This window comes from Psittacula echo, assembly GCF_963264785.1.
Source record: "Psittacula echo genome assembly, chromosome: Z".
In the NCBI taxonomy this organism is placed as follows: Eukaryota; Metazoa; Chordata; class Aves; order Psittaciformes; family Psittacidae; genus Psittacula; species Psittacula echo.
The window spans coordinates 4440974-4457621 of NC_137742.1; the positions used below are offsets into that span (position 1 = coordinate 4440974).

General features: G+C 49.3%; 1 protein-coding gene and 1 long non-coding RNA gene across 16 annotated transcripts in view; one reads left to right on the top strand and one right to left on the bottom strand.

Moving 5' to 3' along the window:
• LOC308231358 overlaps positions 1-16557 on the bottom strand; it is a 30692-nt gene extending 14135 nt beyond the window's left edge. For 5 of the 9 annotated variants that reach the window (XR_013958648.1, XR_013958649.1, XR_013958650.1 and 2 more), the window contains exons 1-4: positions 16407-16557; positions 15459-15644; positions 4433-10601; positions 3474-3659 (exon numbers count right to left, since the gene is read on the bottom strand). This is a non-coding gene — a long non-coding RNA (uncharacterized lncRNA). Of the gene's footprint in view, positions 1-1858; positions 2518-3473; positions 3660-4432; positions 10602-15458; positions 15645-16406 lie in introns of those variants that run through there. The other 4 variants (XR_013958654.1, XR_013958646.1, XR_013958647.1 and 1 more) reach the window with 4 other exon arrangements.
• On the top strand, positions 4597-8061 carry LOC308231355 (proline-serine-threonine phosphatase-interacting protein 2-like; the record flags this gene model as incomplete). Of its 7 annotated transcripts, none has more annotated exons than XM_080636659.1 (6): positions 4597-4694; positions 5659-5775; positions 6453-6515; positions 7000-7098; positions 7301-7346; positions 7724-8061. In XM_080636659.1, 5 exons carry the CDS (start codon positions 5734-5736, stop codon positions 8059-8061), a joined length of 588 nt encoding a protein of 195 aa, XP_080492785.1. The 7 variants fall into 7 exon arrangements, with proteins under 7 accessions (XP_080492785.1, XP_080492787.1, XP_080492784.1 ...); XM_080636661.1 differs by having other exon boundaries at positions 4663-4724; positions 5680-5775; XM_080636658.1 differs by having other exon boundaries at positions 4671-4724.
• Positions 16558-16648: the final 91 nt, after the last annotated feature.

The following is a 16648-nucleotide window of genomic DNA, read 5'->3' on the forward strand; positions in this document are numbered from 1 at the left end:
TTACAGAAAGTGCAAAAACCAAAACGAGTGTAAATAAGAGAAAGGGGGAATTGTGAGAGAAACAGTGTTGTTTTCGCATAACTGGGGATGGGCCTTTGCAATATTAAGGCTTTCCAATATTAGAGCTTTAAGATCAAGATTTGTCCTGGGTTCAGCAGTAGCAGTCATTTTTTTCCTTCTTAGTAGCTGGTGCAGCGCTGATGTTTTTGACTTTCGTCCTGGGAACAGCACTGATAACACCGATGGTTTTAGTTACTGCTCAAATGTTTAGTCTGACCAAGGACATTGTGAGTCTCATGCTCTGCCAGGGAGGAGGGGAAGCCGGGAGGAAGCAGAGACAGGACACTTGACCCAAAAAACTAGCCAAAGAGGTATTTCATACCACAGCACATCATGCCCGGGATGTAACTGGGAGTTACCCGGAAGGGCTGGCTCACTGCTTGGTCAGGCTGGTTTCTGACGAGTGGTATTGTATTCTCTTCCCTTGTTATTTCCCTTATTATTATTATTATTGGTGGTAGCAGTAGTGGTTTGTGTTATACCTTAGTTACTGGGCTGTTCCTTCCTCAACCCGTGGCAGTTACATTCTTTCCATTCTCCTCCCCATCCCTCCGGGAGCGGGGGAGGGGGGGAAGAAAGGGTGGGGCTGGCGGGGAGTGGACTGTGTGGCTAACTTGACAACAAGGTTTAAACCACGACATGTTAAGGCTTTGCAATATTAAGAGTTTTCAATCCTGGGGCTGGCGCTAAGTTACTGAGGGAACGAAACAAAGGGTTTGAGATCTAGTAACTCAAAAAGACACACTCTGTGGTTAAAGCCAATGTCATCTCTAGACGAAAGATTCACTCCGAGGTTAAAAAGAATACTCTCCATGTACAAACTAAGCCAGTGCAGGCTGGTTAAACAGTAAGTTGGGGTACCATATGTCTGCCACAGAGTTACAAAATTGAACCAGAAAAGGATTATGTGGTTAATAATGATGTGGTTAACAAGTGAGAGGAAAGGGAGTATAAAGTCGAGTACATGGAGGTATAAACAGAGGCGGGACAATTAGCATATAGATTATAAGCACTGAATAGGCTGTAAACCTTGGAGTACCCAACCAATGAGGAAACAAGGGAGGGAACTTGTGGATGGAATAGGAAATATAAATCATAGTTCTGCTTCTGCTGTGTGTGCCTACTTACTAGGATACCTGTTTTTGCAAAAACATTAATAAAGAGCTGTTTCACTGACGTGTCTACCTCGAGCTTAATTTTTTACCTAGAGACCATTTCTCACAGCAGCCACACAGAGCTGAAGTGCTTCTCCGTTCCAGCAAAGTATTTGAGGACTCAGATAATTATTCGCACATTCAGAAAGTGCCTATTACAAATCTGTGCCTTTGATCAGCTAACTGCTTGGACAGATATCCCATCTTCACACTCGGGGGAAGAAAAGGAATCTAAGTGATGGACCCAGACGCAGAGGCTATCTGTGTCAGAAAAAGTTTTTGATTTGAAGTTCTTCCAATGTGCAGCCATCTGGAAGAGGCTGGAGATAACCAAGAAGTCATACGTGCTGAGGGGACTGCTGCACAATGCTTTGGGAAACTGGCTTATGTTTAGGGCATATACATCCCACTCAGATCTCAGGTTAAGCTTTTCCCTGTTTCTAAAGTCCTTCATTAATGGTGATTAAACTTGCAATTTAGGGTCAATTTTGTCAATGTCTTCCAGGGAGCTTACTTAGAGGAGCACTAACAATACACTGCGTGCCTGGCCTAGCTGTAGATGTGCTCCAGGTTTAAGTGCTGATACTGGAAGCTGATTTGCATCTTGCCTGGTGCAGCAGTCCACAGCGTAGCTACCCAATGAGAGGCTGTGCTGCCACAAACCTGCACCCTGCAGTGTTGCTGAGGATCTGGAGAAGTTGCTCAGCTCTTTAACCACCTCTCCAATGAGAGGCTTGCAGATTTTTAGGTTCATGGTATCGCTCGTGCCTGGTAGGCTCTGCACACCCTCATTTGATTAACTTCTGGAAAAGAAGTCCCTTGGACTTGTTGTGACTATGTACCACTGGAAATAAACTTAGTTATTAATGTTGGGCTGCAGCCCTGAAACTCATTTTCTGTCTGTATCTCCTCAAATTTCTTGGTTTTTTTGTTACCATGTACATGATCATGGCTTTGATTCAGAAGCTCATGTGCTGCAGGGCTGCTGGTCTCTCTCATCTCCTCATGTGCAGCATTGCTAAAGAAGCTCTTCAGTACCTTATGACACAGGGATGGAGGATAAGGGGACCAGCACACAGTTCAGCTGTTTAAACCTGGTGCCAGGTGACTAACTCTGGAGCAGCAGGAGCTGCTAATGTATGCGTTCTTCAAGTTGAATCTGCGTGACTTCAGTGCATGTCTAAGCCAATGCGTGTCTTTCCTTGTGCGGAGAAGATGACAGTGAGCTTAAAGATCTCTCCTGCTGCATTACAACGGACTGTGCAAAGTGCACATGCCAAGGAATCGGTGTCAATTTTCAGTTCTGAAAGACCAAGTGTACAAATATTCCGCTGAAGGACCCTGCTGTAGTCTTAGTTCTCACATACATCTTTTAAGAGTAAGTTTTGAGACTTGCGTGGTGGCTATCTTTCTTCTGAAAGATGTCATACTCACTTTTTTTGTCTAGGCTAGGGCTGGTACGCCTTCAAAGCACCCTAGGATGTTCAAGTTCCTTCTCCTGAGGGGAAGCCTACCAGAGCATATCCTTGCTCAGCCTTTACTTCCTACTTGCTCAATAGCAGGACAGGCTTGGGACAGAACACGCCAAGACTTTAGCCTCCCCCTGGGCCCCTAGAGTCAGGCTGAGTTTCCTCACAGGCCTCTCTAGAGGGGTCTGTCCTCCTCCCAGACACCCATAGAAGTGAAGGGCCTAACAAGAGACTCTGATAACCAGCTGCACAGCTCCTGCCTTCCCCCTACAGACACAGAGGCCGCAGCTGCTTTAATAAGAGAGAATAAGAAGTGGGATACAGGTAGCATGTAAATCTTATGTCCCTTCAGATGCTGGGCACCCTGCCTTCAGGCAAAATTACAGCTCTTCCTTCTTGGTCTTACGAGCTAACACATAAAGCATCACAAGAAAACGGCATTATTCATGAAGGAAGTTCACATGAGAACTTGCTGCATTTCCAGATACAGGCAGGGCCAGGCAGCTGGTACAAGGGTCAGTATCACGATGGCACTGCCTATAAACCCCCTGTTACCATGAGATGGCCAAGCTCCTCCTGCAGCCACAGGGCTTGCACAGTGCAGACCAGCCCTGTGCCTGCTCAGGGGATCACCAGCTCCATAACGTGCAATGGGCTCCTGGTCAGGATCACCTCTGCCTTGACCCATGCACAATGTACCTTTCCCACAGGTATTATAAATTACAGATGATGTTGATAACAAAGGGTCTTCTCAAGGCAAAAGTACAAGGCCTAAGAGAATGGACATTACCTGTTCAAGATCATTAGGTCCTCAAATTCAATGTCTTCTGCAAGGAGGGACTGGGCTCTGCGGGGTCTCATCCATCCGTCAGCGACGCCTGGTTTCCCAGGCTGAGCCTGGAGCCTCGCTGTGGCTGGAGATGCCTCAGGCAGTGCAGGACAGGCTGCCTCGCTCCAATGGCACTTCCAGGTCCTGCTACGGCACAAGTAGAAAGAAGAGACCTCACACTCCCCATCCTCGGTAGCAGGGGCTTGATTTCTCACCTCGCATTCCCTCTAGCAGCAGCTTGTCCTCCCGACAGACTCTTAGAGAGCCACCTGGCCTTCTCCCAGACTCCTATGAAGGAGCCTGCCTCCCCACCCCCCTCCACCCCCCTCCACCCCTGCGGCATTATAGCAGAGCCTGGCCCCTCTACAGGTCCCTGTAGGGGAACCGGGCCTCCTCCTACGCTCCTATAGCTGAGCCTTGCCTCCCTGCCAGTCCTTTTAGGGGAGCTTGGCCTCCTCCCAGGCTCCTATGGAGCAGCCTGCTCCTCCCTACCCCCCGCAGGGCATTATATGACAGCTTGGTCACTCCACAGGTCCGTAGAGGGGAACCTGGCCTCCTCCAATGCTTCCATAGATGGGCCTTGCCTCCCTGCCAGTCCTTATAGGGGGAGCCTGGCCACTCCCTTATAGAGAAGTTTGGATTCTTCCCCTGTTCCTAGAGATGATCCTGGCCTCCCATCCAGTCCTCAGCAGGGGAACCTAGCTCCCTTGCAGGCTCCTGTAGAGGAGCCCGGCTTCCACACAGCACTTTATAAAGGATTCTGTTCCCCCACTGGCGCTTGTAGGAGGGCCGATCCTCATCTCAAACACTTCCGGAACGGCCTGGCCTCCCAGCAAGATCCTACCGTGTAGTCCGACCTCCCCCCAGGCCCTTACTAAGGAGCCTAGCCGCCCCATGTCTGAGCCCATATCTGAGCCTACCCCAAGCCCGCTCCCCTCCTGACAGGAGACCTGCCTCACCCAGGCCGGGCCGGGCCGGGCTGGGCCAGGCCAGGCCAGGCCAGGCCAAGCGGCCAGGCCCTGCCGCCCAGGGCTGCGTTCTGCGTTGCTTCCTTCCAAGCTTCACGTCACTTCCGTGCTGCTGACTGGAAGGGAGCGGGTGGGGGTGGTGTCAGCATCTCCCCCCACTTCCGCCTGCATCCGCCGTTGCCGCGGCTTGGTGGTGCTGCAGAGCAGGCCCAAGGTGTGGGGAGACGGTGGGGATCGGCTCTGGGTGAGGTTCCTCCGGTCCTCGTCCGGGCTGGCCCTGCGGCCTCCGAGCTGTGGTGGTCCAGTGAGCTTAGAGAGGGGGAAGGAGTCTGTGGGGTTGTTACACGCCATGGGGGCGTTCATCAGCACTTTGTCTTGTGTTCGGGGCTTTTCCTGAGTGGGTTTAAAGCAGCAGAGAGGGTGTCAGCTCTAGGCCATGTTTGTCTCCGTGTTTGTTTGTCTGCTGCTGGAAGCAGTTAGATCGGGGGGTGTGTGCCTATCTAAAAAGACACATCCCATCCCTGGCAGTGTTCAAGGCCAGGCTGGACAGGGCTGAGCGCAACCTGGTCTAGTGGAAGGTGTCCCTGCCTGGGTTTCAGTAGTTTGTGGAATGATCTGAACTGAACTATCTTGCCTCAGAGCCGGGTCAAATTGGAAATGTTTCTCTTTATTGCCAAACCTCTTCCGTGTTGTACACTGCACCACAGAGAGCGGTGCCAGTGAAGTCCTGGCTGTCAAAGCCCTTTGAGAATAAACTGGTGAATTAATTGACCACTCTTCTGTAAAACAAGGGTCAGATCTAAGTGTCAGCTATGGCTGCGATTGCAGAACAAGTTTTATTTTGTGGCTGTGGTTCCATGATTTTAGTTGGTGGCAGGGCATGGCTGGAGCCACGCATGAAGTGACTGTGCTTGCTTGAAGAACTTCTTGATACTAGATTTTTTACAGTGAAAAGTGGCCCCCAGCAGGACTGACCCTCACATAGGCAATGCTGCTTGGATGCCGCTTCAGAAGTCCTGCTGCTTTTTTATGTTTCTGGAAATGGAGGCGTGCTATGGGATCACTTTGATGCAGCTACAACAGTTGATTTGTGCAATGGAGTCTTTTCATGTATGTGTGTATGTGTATATATATATATTCACATATATATTTGTATATATAAATCTCTCTCTATACAGGAAACTTTCTTTTCTTCGCAGAGATAGACAGTGCGAGACAAGGTTTCACAAACCCTTTGAAAAGAAGCAAAGAAAATGAAGGAATTCAGGGAAAAGCAAAAACTGAATCGAAAGAAGGTCAGGGTGTCAATCCATCACCATCCTTGGTGATGGATCCTGGTTCCTGGCTCGTGCTTCCCACCATGCCCCAGTCCCCTGCTGGAAGGCGCCGCTGCTTCAAGGATGCCTGCTGCTGCTGGGAAGTCCTGAGCTCCTTCCTATGTGTTGCAACTCTGCTGCTGAACCTCTGACTTCCTTCTTCTGACCGTCATATCTTCTCCTTTGGGTGTCTTTTGGGGCCGGCTATTGCAGGGGCTCAGCTCCAGAGACTCCAGCCTCAACCACGAATGGTCTTAAAGCATATATGCATATATCTCATATATAGAGTGTTGCATGATGTCCATAGGGTTTTCTAAAAATGGCAAGCCTTTTAACCTCTTCTGGCTTGAGATTCCTTTGTCTGGAAGATGAGGGAAAACTGCTGTAATTTTGGACCTAGCAGAAGGGAGTGGGCTTCCCAATTTTCCTAGATTATATGGAGATGATACAGCACTATATATTGGTTCCTTTGCATAGACAGGTGGAGGCTTATCTAGAAGTATAAAAGGTGGGTTTTGTGAAGATGCTTTAGGTGGACATAGGTCCTTACGGCCATCTGAGTTTGGCTTGTGCCTCTTCCTTTCCTAAGCCACATGGTCCATCGTGGAGCTTTGATGGTCACTGATGTGTTGACACTGGCTCTGTTGTCTTCACAGATAGAGCTGATAATGGAGGCGATTCACAAAACCAGGAATCTGCAGTACGACAAGACCATGGAGGTAAAGCAAACATGCTGCTCTTTCTTGCTATATGGTTTAACACTGCTAACACACACGCAGAGTGCTGGCGCAGTCTTAAATATGAGAGTCTTCCTCTGCTGCAACTCCTGCAGACACTACATCAAGAGTTGCAGCAGAGGAAGACCGTCACATTTAAGTCTGCATAGCGTGCTGTGAAAAACTGAAGAGTACACCAGGGACATGGCTGGTAGCAGCCTTGCACGGTTGGATAAGAGTGATTTGGATGTCAAGGACTCGATTGCTATGAGCTTTTCATGCCAAATGAAGAGCAGCTTGTCTTGTGAGGTCTGTTTTACCCAAGCAGCAGGGCACTGGGGGCCTTGTGTGCTGTCCCCTGCTCTGCAGGCACCCTGTGGCCACCTCTTCACTTGGAGGCTGTTTTCCTCCAGAGCTACCTGCATGAGCTGTATTAGCAACTCATTGCTTGCTAACAGGCTCCTGTCCTGTTTGTTGGCTCTCCTAGGCCAAGCGCTTTTATGAGCACTGCTGCAGGCATAAGGATGAGGCGGAACAAGCCGTACTCCACAACACAAACGTGGTTACACAGAAGCAGCAGGAGAAGGTATAGAGAGATGGGTGGCCATGGGGCAGGATGAGGAAGGGTGTATGTTCTTGGAGCTCTCCTGCTCCATAACTCTTCTCCCAGCTCTGGCTTTGGGGGTTAGATGGGGTTGGGCTGGCAATGTTCTCTAGCTGGGCTTCAATACCATTGGCGATGAAGGTCGTATCTCCTCTAGCTTTCTTCTCTCTCCCATTTTTGGCAGCTGTTCCTCAAGCTGGCTCAAACGAATTCAACACCAGAGGACTCTGGTGAGTGTGGAAAGGCAGGATTTGAAGGGTGACGGGAGTGTTTCCTGGGGCAGGGGGTGTGAAGTCATGGCATGGCTCTTGAGTGAGCTCCAGCTCCTGCGTCAGGGCTGGCTCCTCAGGAGCTCATGCCCAACATAGCAGAAGTGGAGAAGCCTGCATAGCCCTACCAAGGTTGTTCCCACCATTTCCCTGTGGCATGACCCTCCATCTTGCTGCGCAGCTCTGCACTTCCTTGCAGTGCACATCCATAGCTGAGCTCACACATTACTGCTGCTTTCCTCCTGACGTCCCTGCCGATTCAGGTTTCATGTACTGCCTTCTAGCAAAGGGTCTTTTTAATCACTGTTAATCAGATGAGAGTGTGATTTCTCTCAAAGGCAGGAGTTACCAGCAGAGCGTTACCACACTGGAGAAGATCCGGGAAGAATGGCAGAAAGAGCATGTCAAAGCTTGTGAGGTAAAAGCCCCCAAAAGCTTTCACATAGCAGTGTGGTCCTCTCGACGTCCACTCCTGACTGCAGAGGTCCGGGATGGCACAGATCTGCCTTCTCTGTGCTGCCCTGGCAGTGATGCAGCAGGACGTGTTGCAGCTAACCCGGTGTGTGTCTTCAGCTTGCCTTCTGCATTTAAGGTTCCAGCACTTCAAGGTTTCCACTATTTTTTTTGGTCTTGTTTTTCCTTCCACTACCTTTTCAAATTAACAGAATCAAAGTAGTGACCTTTTGGCCCATTAACCTGCTTGTGCGTTTGGTGTGGCCATTATCCTGAACATCCGTGGTCATCCCTGGGTACTCAGTGACTTAAGGCCAGGGTATCCTACAGCCACGACACCACCTAGCAGACTCTGAGACTCTGAAGGACTTTAAATGAGTTTGCAGTGGAAGGTGCTGGCACACTGGGATGCAAGCTGGCTGAAGCAGTCTCCACGTGAAGCCAGTGTGCCAGCAGCCCTTCACCATGTATCTCACATGGTAGCATGGGAACCCCTCTGAGTGGATGTATCAGTCTAAAGCAGACTGTCACATAGCAAAATGATCTGAACAGGACTTCCAGCAAGTGCTAGGGAAGTCCAGAGTTGGTGGCGAGAGGACCACAATGCTGCTTTGCTGCTGACACGTGTCTCGTTATCTGTCTGTGATGCGTAACCAAGGGTCGAAGGAGGTGATCCGGCTCCTCTACTCTGCTCTCGTGAGACCTCACTTGGAGTACTGCATACAGTTCTGTTGTCCTCATCATAAAAAGGACGTGGATCTGTTGGGGCTAGTCCAGAGGAGGACCATGAGGATGACAAGGGGGCTGGAGCACCTCCCATAGGAAGACAGGCTGAGAGAGTAGCAGCTGTTCATCCTTGGAGAAGAAAAGGCTGCGTGGAGGCCTCCTAGCAGCTTCCAGTTTCTCAAAGGGGCCTACGAGGATGCTGGGGAGGGACTCTTCATTAGGGACTGTAGTGAAAGGACAAGGGGTAATGGCTTCAAACTTACACAGGAGAAGTTTAGGTTAGATACAAGGAAGAATTTCTCTACTGTGAAGGTGGTGAGGCACTGGAATGGGTTGCCCAAGGAAGTTGTGAATGCTCCATCCCTGGCAGCGTTCAAGGCCAGGTAGGAAGCAGTCTTGGGTGGCATGGTTTAGTGTGAGGTGTCCCTGCCCATGGCAGGAGGGTTGGAACTAGATGATCTTATGGTACTTTCCAACCCTAACTGTTTTATGATTCTGTGATTCTACGGACAGGGACGGCAAAAATGTCTGCTGTAAGCTTGCAAACAGTAAGTGATAACAAGTGCATATGTACATGTGGGATGGAAGGCTGTCTTTCAGGGAAATGTGTAAAGACTCATGAAATCGAGCTACACCAGGCAGCACCTTTCAAAAGATTTGGGCTTAAAGCTGCCTGGAAAAGGGATGGGCAGGAAAGAGAAAGAAGACAACCAGTCAAGACACGTTGCTTTCATAGATCCCCAATGCTTTTTTATTACTCCGTAGTTGTGGGAGAGAAGTCAGCTGGGACTGCAGGACCATGGGGTACCTAGGGAACATGCAGTGCCTTCAGGAAGCTGGCTTCGTCTCCGCAGAGGTAGTGGTGTGCTGAGTGACCTCTTCCACATCGGTCCTGCAGACCTTCCTGAGCTTAACACTCATCTTTGAAGTACCTGGGTGTGTAAAGGGATGACTTCTTCTCTGGACGAGGTCTTTTCCATCCTAGTTGGTTCTATGAATCTATGACTCATGGTTACTGTGTTTCTTGCAAAAGACCAACATCATCTGCTCCTTGCTGTGGACAGAGATCTTTGTAGTGGGATGAGAAGAGATCAGAATAGAGGAGACTTGCTATCTTCTTACAGGGCCGGTTTGTCTGTGTCGTTTCAGTTCTTTGAGACCCAGGAGTGTGAGCGGATCACCTATTTCCGCAGTGCCCTCTGGCTTCGTGTCAGCCCACCATGACGTGCCTTGGTATCAGGTCTCCATAAAGCCCAGGCTGGCCTAACCTCTTGCCTTCCCACCAGCTCTGGGAGTGCAGCTGGGAAGCACAGAGCCAGGGCACTGGGAGTCCCAGAGCCACGCAGATCCTCAGCTCTGTCTTTTCTACTGTGCAGGAGGGCACCTCTACCCACCCCGACCAGTGTGCCAGAATTACTTGCTTTATGTTGCTTCTGGCTCCACAGAAGAACTCTGCTTTTGCTCTTCCCCATCAGATCACGAGCTTTAGCTGTCTAAAGGGAATGGTTTAGGTGAAGTCCGGTCCCCCCTGAAATCTCCTGGGAAGCTGGACTCTGACTTTGGAGATAAAGTTTCACTAAGGAGAAGTTCTGATCGAAACCCTGTATGTAGGCATTTCTGGAGGTTAAGGATGTCCAAGCTTGGGATCCCACCATTCTCTGCAGTTGGGGCCTTTCCCTGATTCAGCACCATGGGCTATATGATTCCCTGTGGCACTTAGTGACGGAACTTGCTAAAATGCTTTGGTTGTTCAGCAAATCATAGAATCATAGAATCAAGACATCTCTTGCAGCCTCATCCACCACTGCCTCCCATCCCTTTAACACAGGTGGCCAGTGTTTCTGTCGTGTGTAGAGTCTTGTAATGAGCACTTCTCAGAAGCAGACCTAATTTTTTTGTGCTCTCTGTTTCAGGTGAGCCTGATAATGCCACAGTTGACAGCTACATCACTAGATGCTGTTGATCCTGTTTGTAGGTTCTCCAGGCAGAAGACACTGTTGGTCTGGCCACTGTGGTGGTGTTTCCCGTTACTCCCAGCTGTGAGAGAAACAGTGTTGTTTTCACATAATTGGGGATGGGGCTTTACAGTATTAAGCTTTAAGATCAATAGTAAGGCTTTGCAATAAGAAGGGTTTTCAATACTAGGTCTGGGGTTAAGTTCCTAAGGAAACGAAGGAAATGGTTCGAGGTATACTTATTCCAAAAGACACGCTCTGTGGTTAAAGACAGTGTCATCTCTAGATGAAAGACACACCCTGTGGTGAAAAAGAATGCTATCTACGTACAACCTATGCAACTAAACTAGTGCAGGCTGGTTAAACAGTAAGTTGCGGGAAATATTTATACCCAGAGTATTATGTCCAACCATACTGGCAATCACCTTGTCCTGGGTGGAGTGATGTTTGGTTTACAACTGCCTTTAATGGGTGGATCTCACCCAGTGCTTAGGGAAAATTGCTAGAAAGTAAAATTATGATGTTTAATGGTCACACGGAACCTGACTGTGGGGGTTTAGAGTGTGGTTGCGTAGCACTTGCTGTTGCAAGTGCTGGTGGGGAAGTAAGGCAAGTTCATGGCCTGGGGGCAGATGTGACAGGAGGGGATTCAATTGCTAGGTTTAGAATAGTGGCTTGGGAGCCAAAGAGCAACAAATATGGCCAGGCTGTGGACACCAGCATTCCTCCATCAGTGGGGACATGGACTGCACCAAAGAATCCTAAGACAGTGAATGTAATTGCAGTTAGAGATTTGAAGTAGATGTTTGAAATAGAAACAGGATATAGGAATACAAATGCCTGGGTAGAATGGGTCAAATATACAGTGAACAGTTTGAATAGAAGCAATTGTTATGCATGTGCTTCAGGGCGACCTGTGGCACAGGTAGTTCCTTTTCCATTAGGATGGACTTGAGACCGACAAGCAAAGATGTACATAATCGCACTGTACCAGGAAAAGGCTGCCTGGTGAAACAAAAACTGTAAGTCCCTCTTCACCCTTATTCCCTGCTCTGTGGTACAAAGACATCAGGGTGCCTCCTGATTTTGCTCCGCAGCATCTGGTAACCGTAAAGCTTGTCTCTCGTGACAGGCTGTGAATGCTACCAGGAGAATTCTAGGAGAATTAAAACCACAGGCAGATCTCACTGAGGACAATGCAGGAAACTACTCAGCGATAAAAATTTCCAGAGCAGAGTTAGGTTGGTACTGTGGGAAAAAAAAAAATCCCAAGGTCTGCACATGCTCCAAACTGGATGAGATCCTGCGCAATTGTTCAATTGGCAATTCCGTTTACCCTGGCATTTCAGAGGGAAACAAACTCCTCAAGGCATAGAGTAAAGAGAAGTATTTTAGGAACAGCCTATCTTTAGATAAAAAATGTGAAACTATGTTATTCGGAATGGAAGCGACATACAGGGCAATTCTTTACAGAAAGTGCAAAAACCAAAACGAGTGTAAATAAGAGAAAGGGGGAATTGTGAGAGAAACAGTGTTGTTTTCGCATAACTGGGGATGGGCCTTTGCAATATTAAGGCTTTCCAATATTAGAGCTTTAAGATCAAGATTTGTCCTGGGTTCAGCAGTAGCAGTCATTTTTTTCCTTCTTAGTAGCTGGTGCAGCGCTGATGTTTTTGACTTTCGTCCTGGGAACAGCACTGATAACACCGATGGTTTTAGTTACTGCTCAAATGTTTAGTCTGACCAAGGACATTGTGAGTCTCATGCTCTGCCAGGGAGGAGGGGAAGCCGGGAGGAAGCAGAGACAGGACACTTGACCCAAAAAACTAGCCAAAGAGGTATTTCATACCACAGCACATCATGCCCGGGATGTAACTGGGAGTTACCCGGAAGGGCTGGCTCACTGCTTGGTCAGGCTGGTTTCTGACGAGTGGTATTGTATTCTCTTCCCTTGTTATTTCCCTTATTATTATTATTATTGGTGGTAGCAGTAGCGGTTTGTGTTATACCTTAGTTACTCGGCTGTTCTTTCCTCAACCCGTGGCAGTTACATTCTTTCCATTCTCCTCCCCATCCCTCCGGGAGCGGGGGAGGGGGGGAAGAAAGGGTGGGGCTGGCGGGGAGTGGACTGTGTGGCTAACTTGACAACAAGGTTTAAACCACGACATGTTAAGGCTTTGCAATATTAAGAGTTTTCAATCCTGGGGCTGGCGCTAAGTTACTGAGGGAACGAAACAAAGGGTTTGAGATCTAGTAACTCAAAAAGACACACTCTGTGGTTAAAGCCAATGTCATCTCTAGACGAAAGATTCACTCCGAGGTTAAAAAGAATACTCTCCATGTACAAACTAAGCCAGTGCAGGCTGGTTAAACAGTAAGTTGGGGTACCATATGTCTGCCACAGAGTTACAAAATTGAACCAGAAAAGGATTATGTGGTTAATAATGATGTGGTTAACAAGTGAGAGGAAAGGGAGTATAAAGTCGAGTACATGGAGGTATAAACAGAGGCGGGACAATTAGCATATAGATTATAAGCACTGAATAGGCTGTAAACCTTGGAGTACCCAACCAATGAGGAAACAAGGGAGGGAACTTGTGGATGGGATAGGAAATATAAATCATAGTTCTGCTTCTGCTGTGTGTGCCTACTTACTAGGATACCTGTTTTTGCAAAAACATTAATAAAGAGCTGTTTCACTGACGTGTCTACCTCGAGCTTAATTTTTTACCTAGAGACCATTTCTCACAGCAGCCACACAGAGCTGAAGTGCTTCTCCGTTCCAGCAAAGTATTTGAGGACTCAGATAATTATTCGCACATTCAGAAAGTGCCTATTACAAATCTGTGCCTTTGATCAGCTAACTGCTTGGACAGATATCCCATCTTCACACTCGGGGGAAGAAAAGGAATCTAAGTGATGGACCCAGACGCAGAGGCTATCTGTGTCAGAAAAAGTTTTTGATTTGAAGTTCTTCCAATGTGCAGCCATCTGGAAGAGGCTGGAGATAACCAAGAAGTCATACGTGCTGAGGGGACTGCTGCACAATGCTTTGGGAAACTGGCTTATGTTTAGGGCATATACATCCCACTCAGATCTCAGGTTAAGCTTTTCCCTGTTTCTAAAGTCCTTCATTAATGGTGATTAAACTTGCAATTTAGGGTCAATTTTGTCAATGTCTTCCAGGGAGCTTACTTAGAGGAGCACTAACAATACACTGCGTGCCTGGCCTAGCTGTAGATGTGCTCCAGGTTTAAGTGCTGATACTGGAAGCTGATTTGCATCTTGCCTGGTGCAGCAGTCCACAGCGCAGCTACCCAATGAGAGGCTGTGCTGCCACAAACCTTAACCCTGCAGTGTTGCTGAGGATCTGGAGAAGTTGCTCAGCTCTTCAACCACCTCTCCAATGAGGAGCTTGCAGATTTTTAGGTTCATGGTATCGCTCGTGCCTGGTAGGCTCTGCACACCCTCATTTGATTAACTTCTGGAAAAGAAGTCCCTTGGACTTGTTGTGACTATGTACCACTGGAAATAAACATAGTTATTAATGTTGGGCTGCAGCCCTGAAACTCATTTTCTGTCTGTATCTCCTCAAATTTCTTGGTTTTTTTGTTACCATGTACATGATCATGGCTTTGATTCAGAAGCTCATGTGCTGCAGGGCTGCTGGTCTCTCTCATCTCCTCATGTGCAGCATTGCTAAAGAAGCTCTTCAGTACCTTATGACACAGGGATGGAGGATAAGGGGACCAGCACACAGTTCAGCTGTTTAAACCTGGTGCCAGGTGACTAACTCTGGAGCAGCAGGAGCTGCTAATGTATGCGTTCTTCAAGTTGAATCTGCGTGACTTCAGTGCATGTCTAAGCCAATGCGTGTCTTTCCTTGTGCGGAGAAGATGACAGTGAGCTTAAAGATCTCTCCTGCTGCATTACAACGGACTGTGCAAAGTGCACATGCCAAGGAATCGGTGTCAATTTTCAGTTCTGAAAGACCAAGTGTACAAATATTCCGCTGAAGGACCCTGCTGTAGTCTTAGTTCTCACATACATCTTTTAAGAGTAAGTTTTGAGACTTGCGTGGTGGCTATCTTTCTTCTGAAAGATGTCATACTCACTTTTTTGTCTAGGCTAGGGCTGGTACGCCTTCAAAGCACCCTAAGATGTTCAAGTTCCTTCTCCTGAGGGGAAGCCTACAAGAGCATATCCTTGCTCAGCCTTTACTTCCTACTTGCTCAATAGCAGGACAGGCTTGGGACAGAACACGCCAAGACTTTAGCCTCCCCCTGGGCCCCTAGAGTCAGGCTGAGTTTCCTCACAGGCCTCTCTAGAGGGGTCTGTCCTCCTCCCAGACACCCATAGAAGTGAAGGGCCTAACAAGAGACTCTGATAACCAGCTGCACAGCTCCTGCCTTCCCCCTACAGACACAGAGGCCGCAGCTGCTTTAATAAGAGAGAATAAGAAGTGGGATACAGGTAGCATGTAAATCTTATGTCCCTTCAGATGCTGGGCACCCTGCCTTCAGGCAAAATTACAGCTCTTCCTTCTTGGTCTTATGAGCTAACACATAAAGTACCACAAGAAAACAGCATTATTCATGAAGGAAGTTCACATGAGAACTTGCTGCATTTCCAGATACAGGCAGGGCCAGGCAGCTGGTACAAGGGTCAGTATCACGATGGCACTGCCTATAAACCCCCTGTTACCATGAGATGGCCAAGCTCCTCCTGCAGCCACAGGGCTTGCACAGTGCAGACCAGCCCTGTGCCTGCTCAGGGGATCACCAGCTCCATAACGTGCAATGGGCTCCTGGTCAGGATCACCTCTGCCTTGACCCACGCACAATGTACCTTTCCCACAGGTATTATAAATTACAGATGATGTTGATAACAAAGGGTCTTCTCAAGGCAAAAGTACAAGGCCTAAGAGAATGGACATTACCTGTTCAAGATCATTAGGTCCTCAAATTCAATGTCTTCTGCAAGGAGGGACTGGGCTCTGCAGGGTCTCATCCATCCGTCAGTGACGCCTGGTCTCCCAGGCTGAGCCTGGAGCCTCGCTGTGGCTGGAGATGCCTCAGGCAGTGCAGGACAGGCTGCCTCGCTCCAATGGCACTTCCAGGTCCTGCTACGGCACAAGTAGAAAGAAGAGACCTCACACTCCCCATCCTCGGTAGCAGGGGCTTGATTTCTCACCTCGCATTCCCTCTAGCAGCAGCTTGTCCTCCCGACAGACTCTTAGAGAGCCACCTGGCCTTCTCCCAGACTCCTATGAAGGAGCCTGCCTCCCCACCCCCCTCCACCCCTGCGGCATTATAGCAGAGCCTGGCCCCTCTACAGGTCCCTGTAGGGGAACCGGGCCTCCTCCTACGCTCCTATAGCTGAGCCTTGCCTCCCTGCCAGTCCTTTTAGGGGAGCTTGGCCTCCTCCCAGGCTCCTATGGAGCAGCCTGCTCCTCCCTACCCCCCGCAGGGCATTATATGACAGCTTGGTCACTCCACAGGTCCGTGGAGGGGAACCTGGCCTCTCCTAGGCTTCCATAGATGAGCCTTGCCTCCCTGCCAGTCCTTATAGGGGGAGCCTGGCCACTCCCTTATAGAGAAGTTTGGATTCTTCCCCTGTTCCTAGAGATGATCCTGGCCTCCCATCCAGTCCTCAGCAGGGGAACCTAGCTTCCTTGCAGGCTCCTGTAGAGGAGCCCGGCTTCCACACAGCACTTTATAAAGGATTCTGTTCCCCCACTGGCGCTTGTAGGAGGGCCGATCCTCATCTCAAACACTTCCGGAACGGCCTGGCCTCCCAGCAAGATCCTACCGTGTAGTCCGACCTCCCCCCAGGCCCTTACTAAGGAGCCTAGCCGCCCCATGTCTGAGCCCATATCTGAGCCTACCCCAAGCCCGCTCCCCTCCTGACAGGAGACCTGCCTCACCCAGGCCGGGCCGGGCCGGGCCGGGCCAGGCCAGGCCAGGCCAGGCCAAGCGGCCAGGCCCTGCCGCCCAGGGCTGCGTTCTGCGTTGCTTCCTTCCAAGCTTCACGTCACTTCCGTGCTGCTGACTGGAAGGGAGCGGGTGGGGGTGGTGTCAGCATCTCCCCCCACTTCCGCCTGCATCCGCCGTTGCCGCGGCTTGGTGG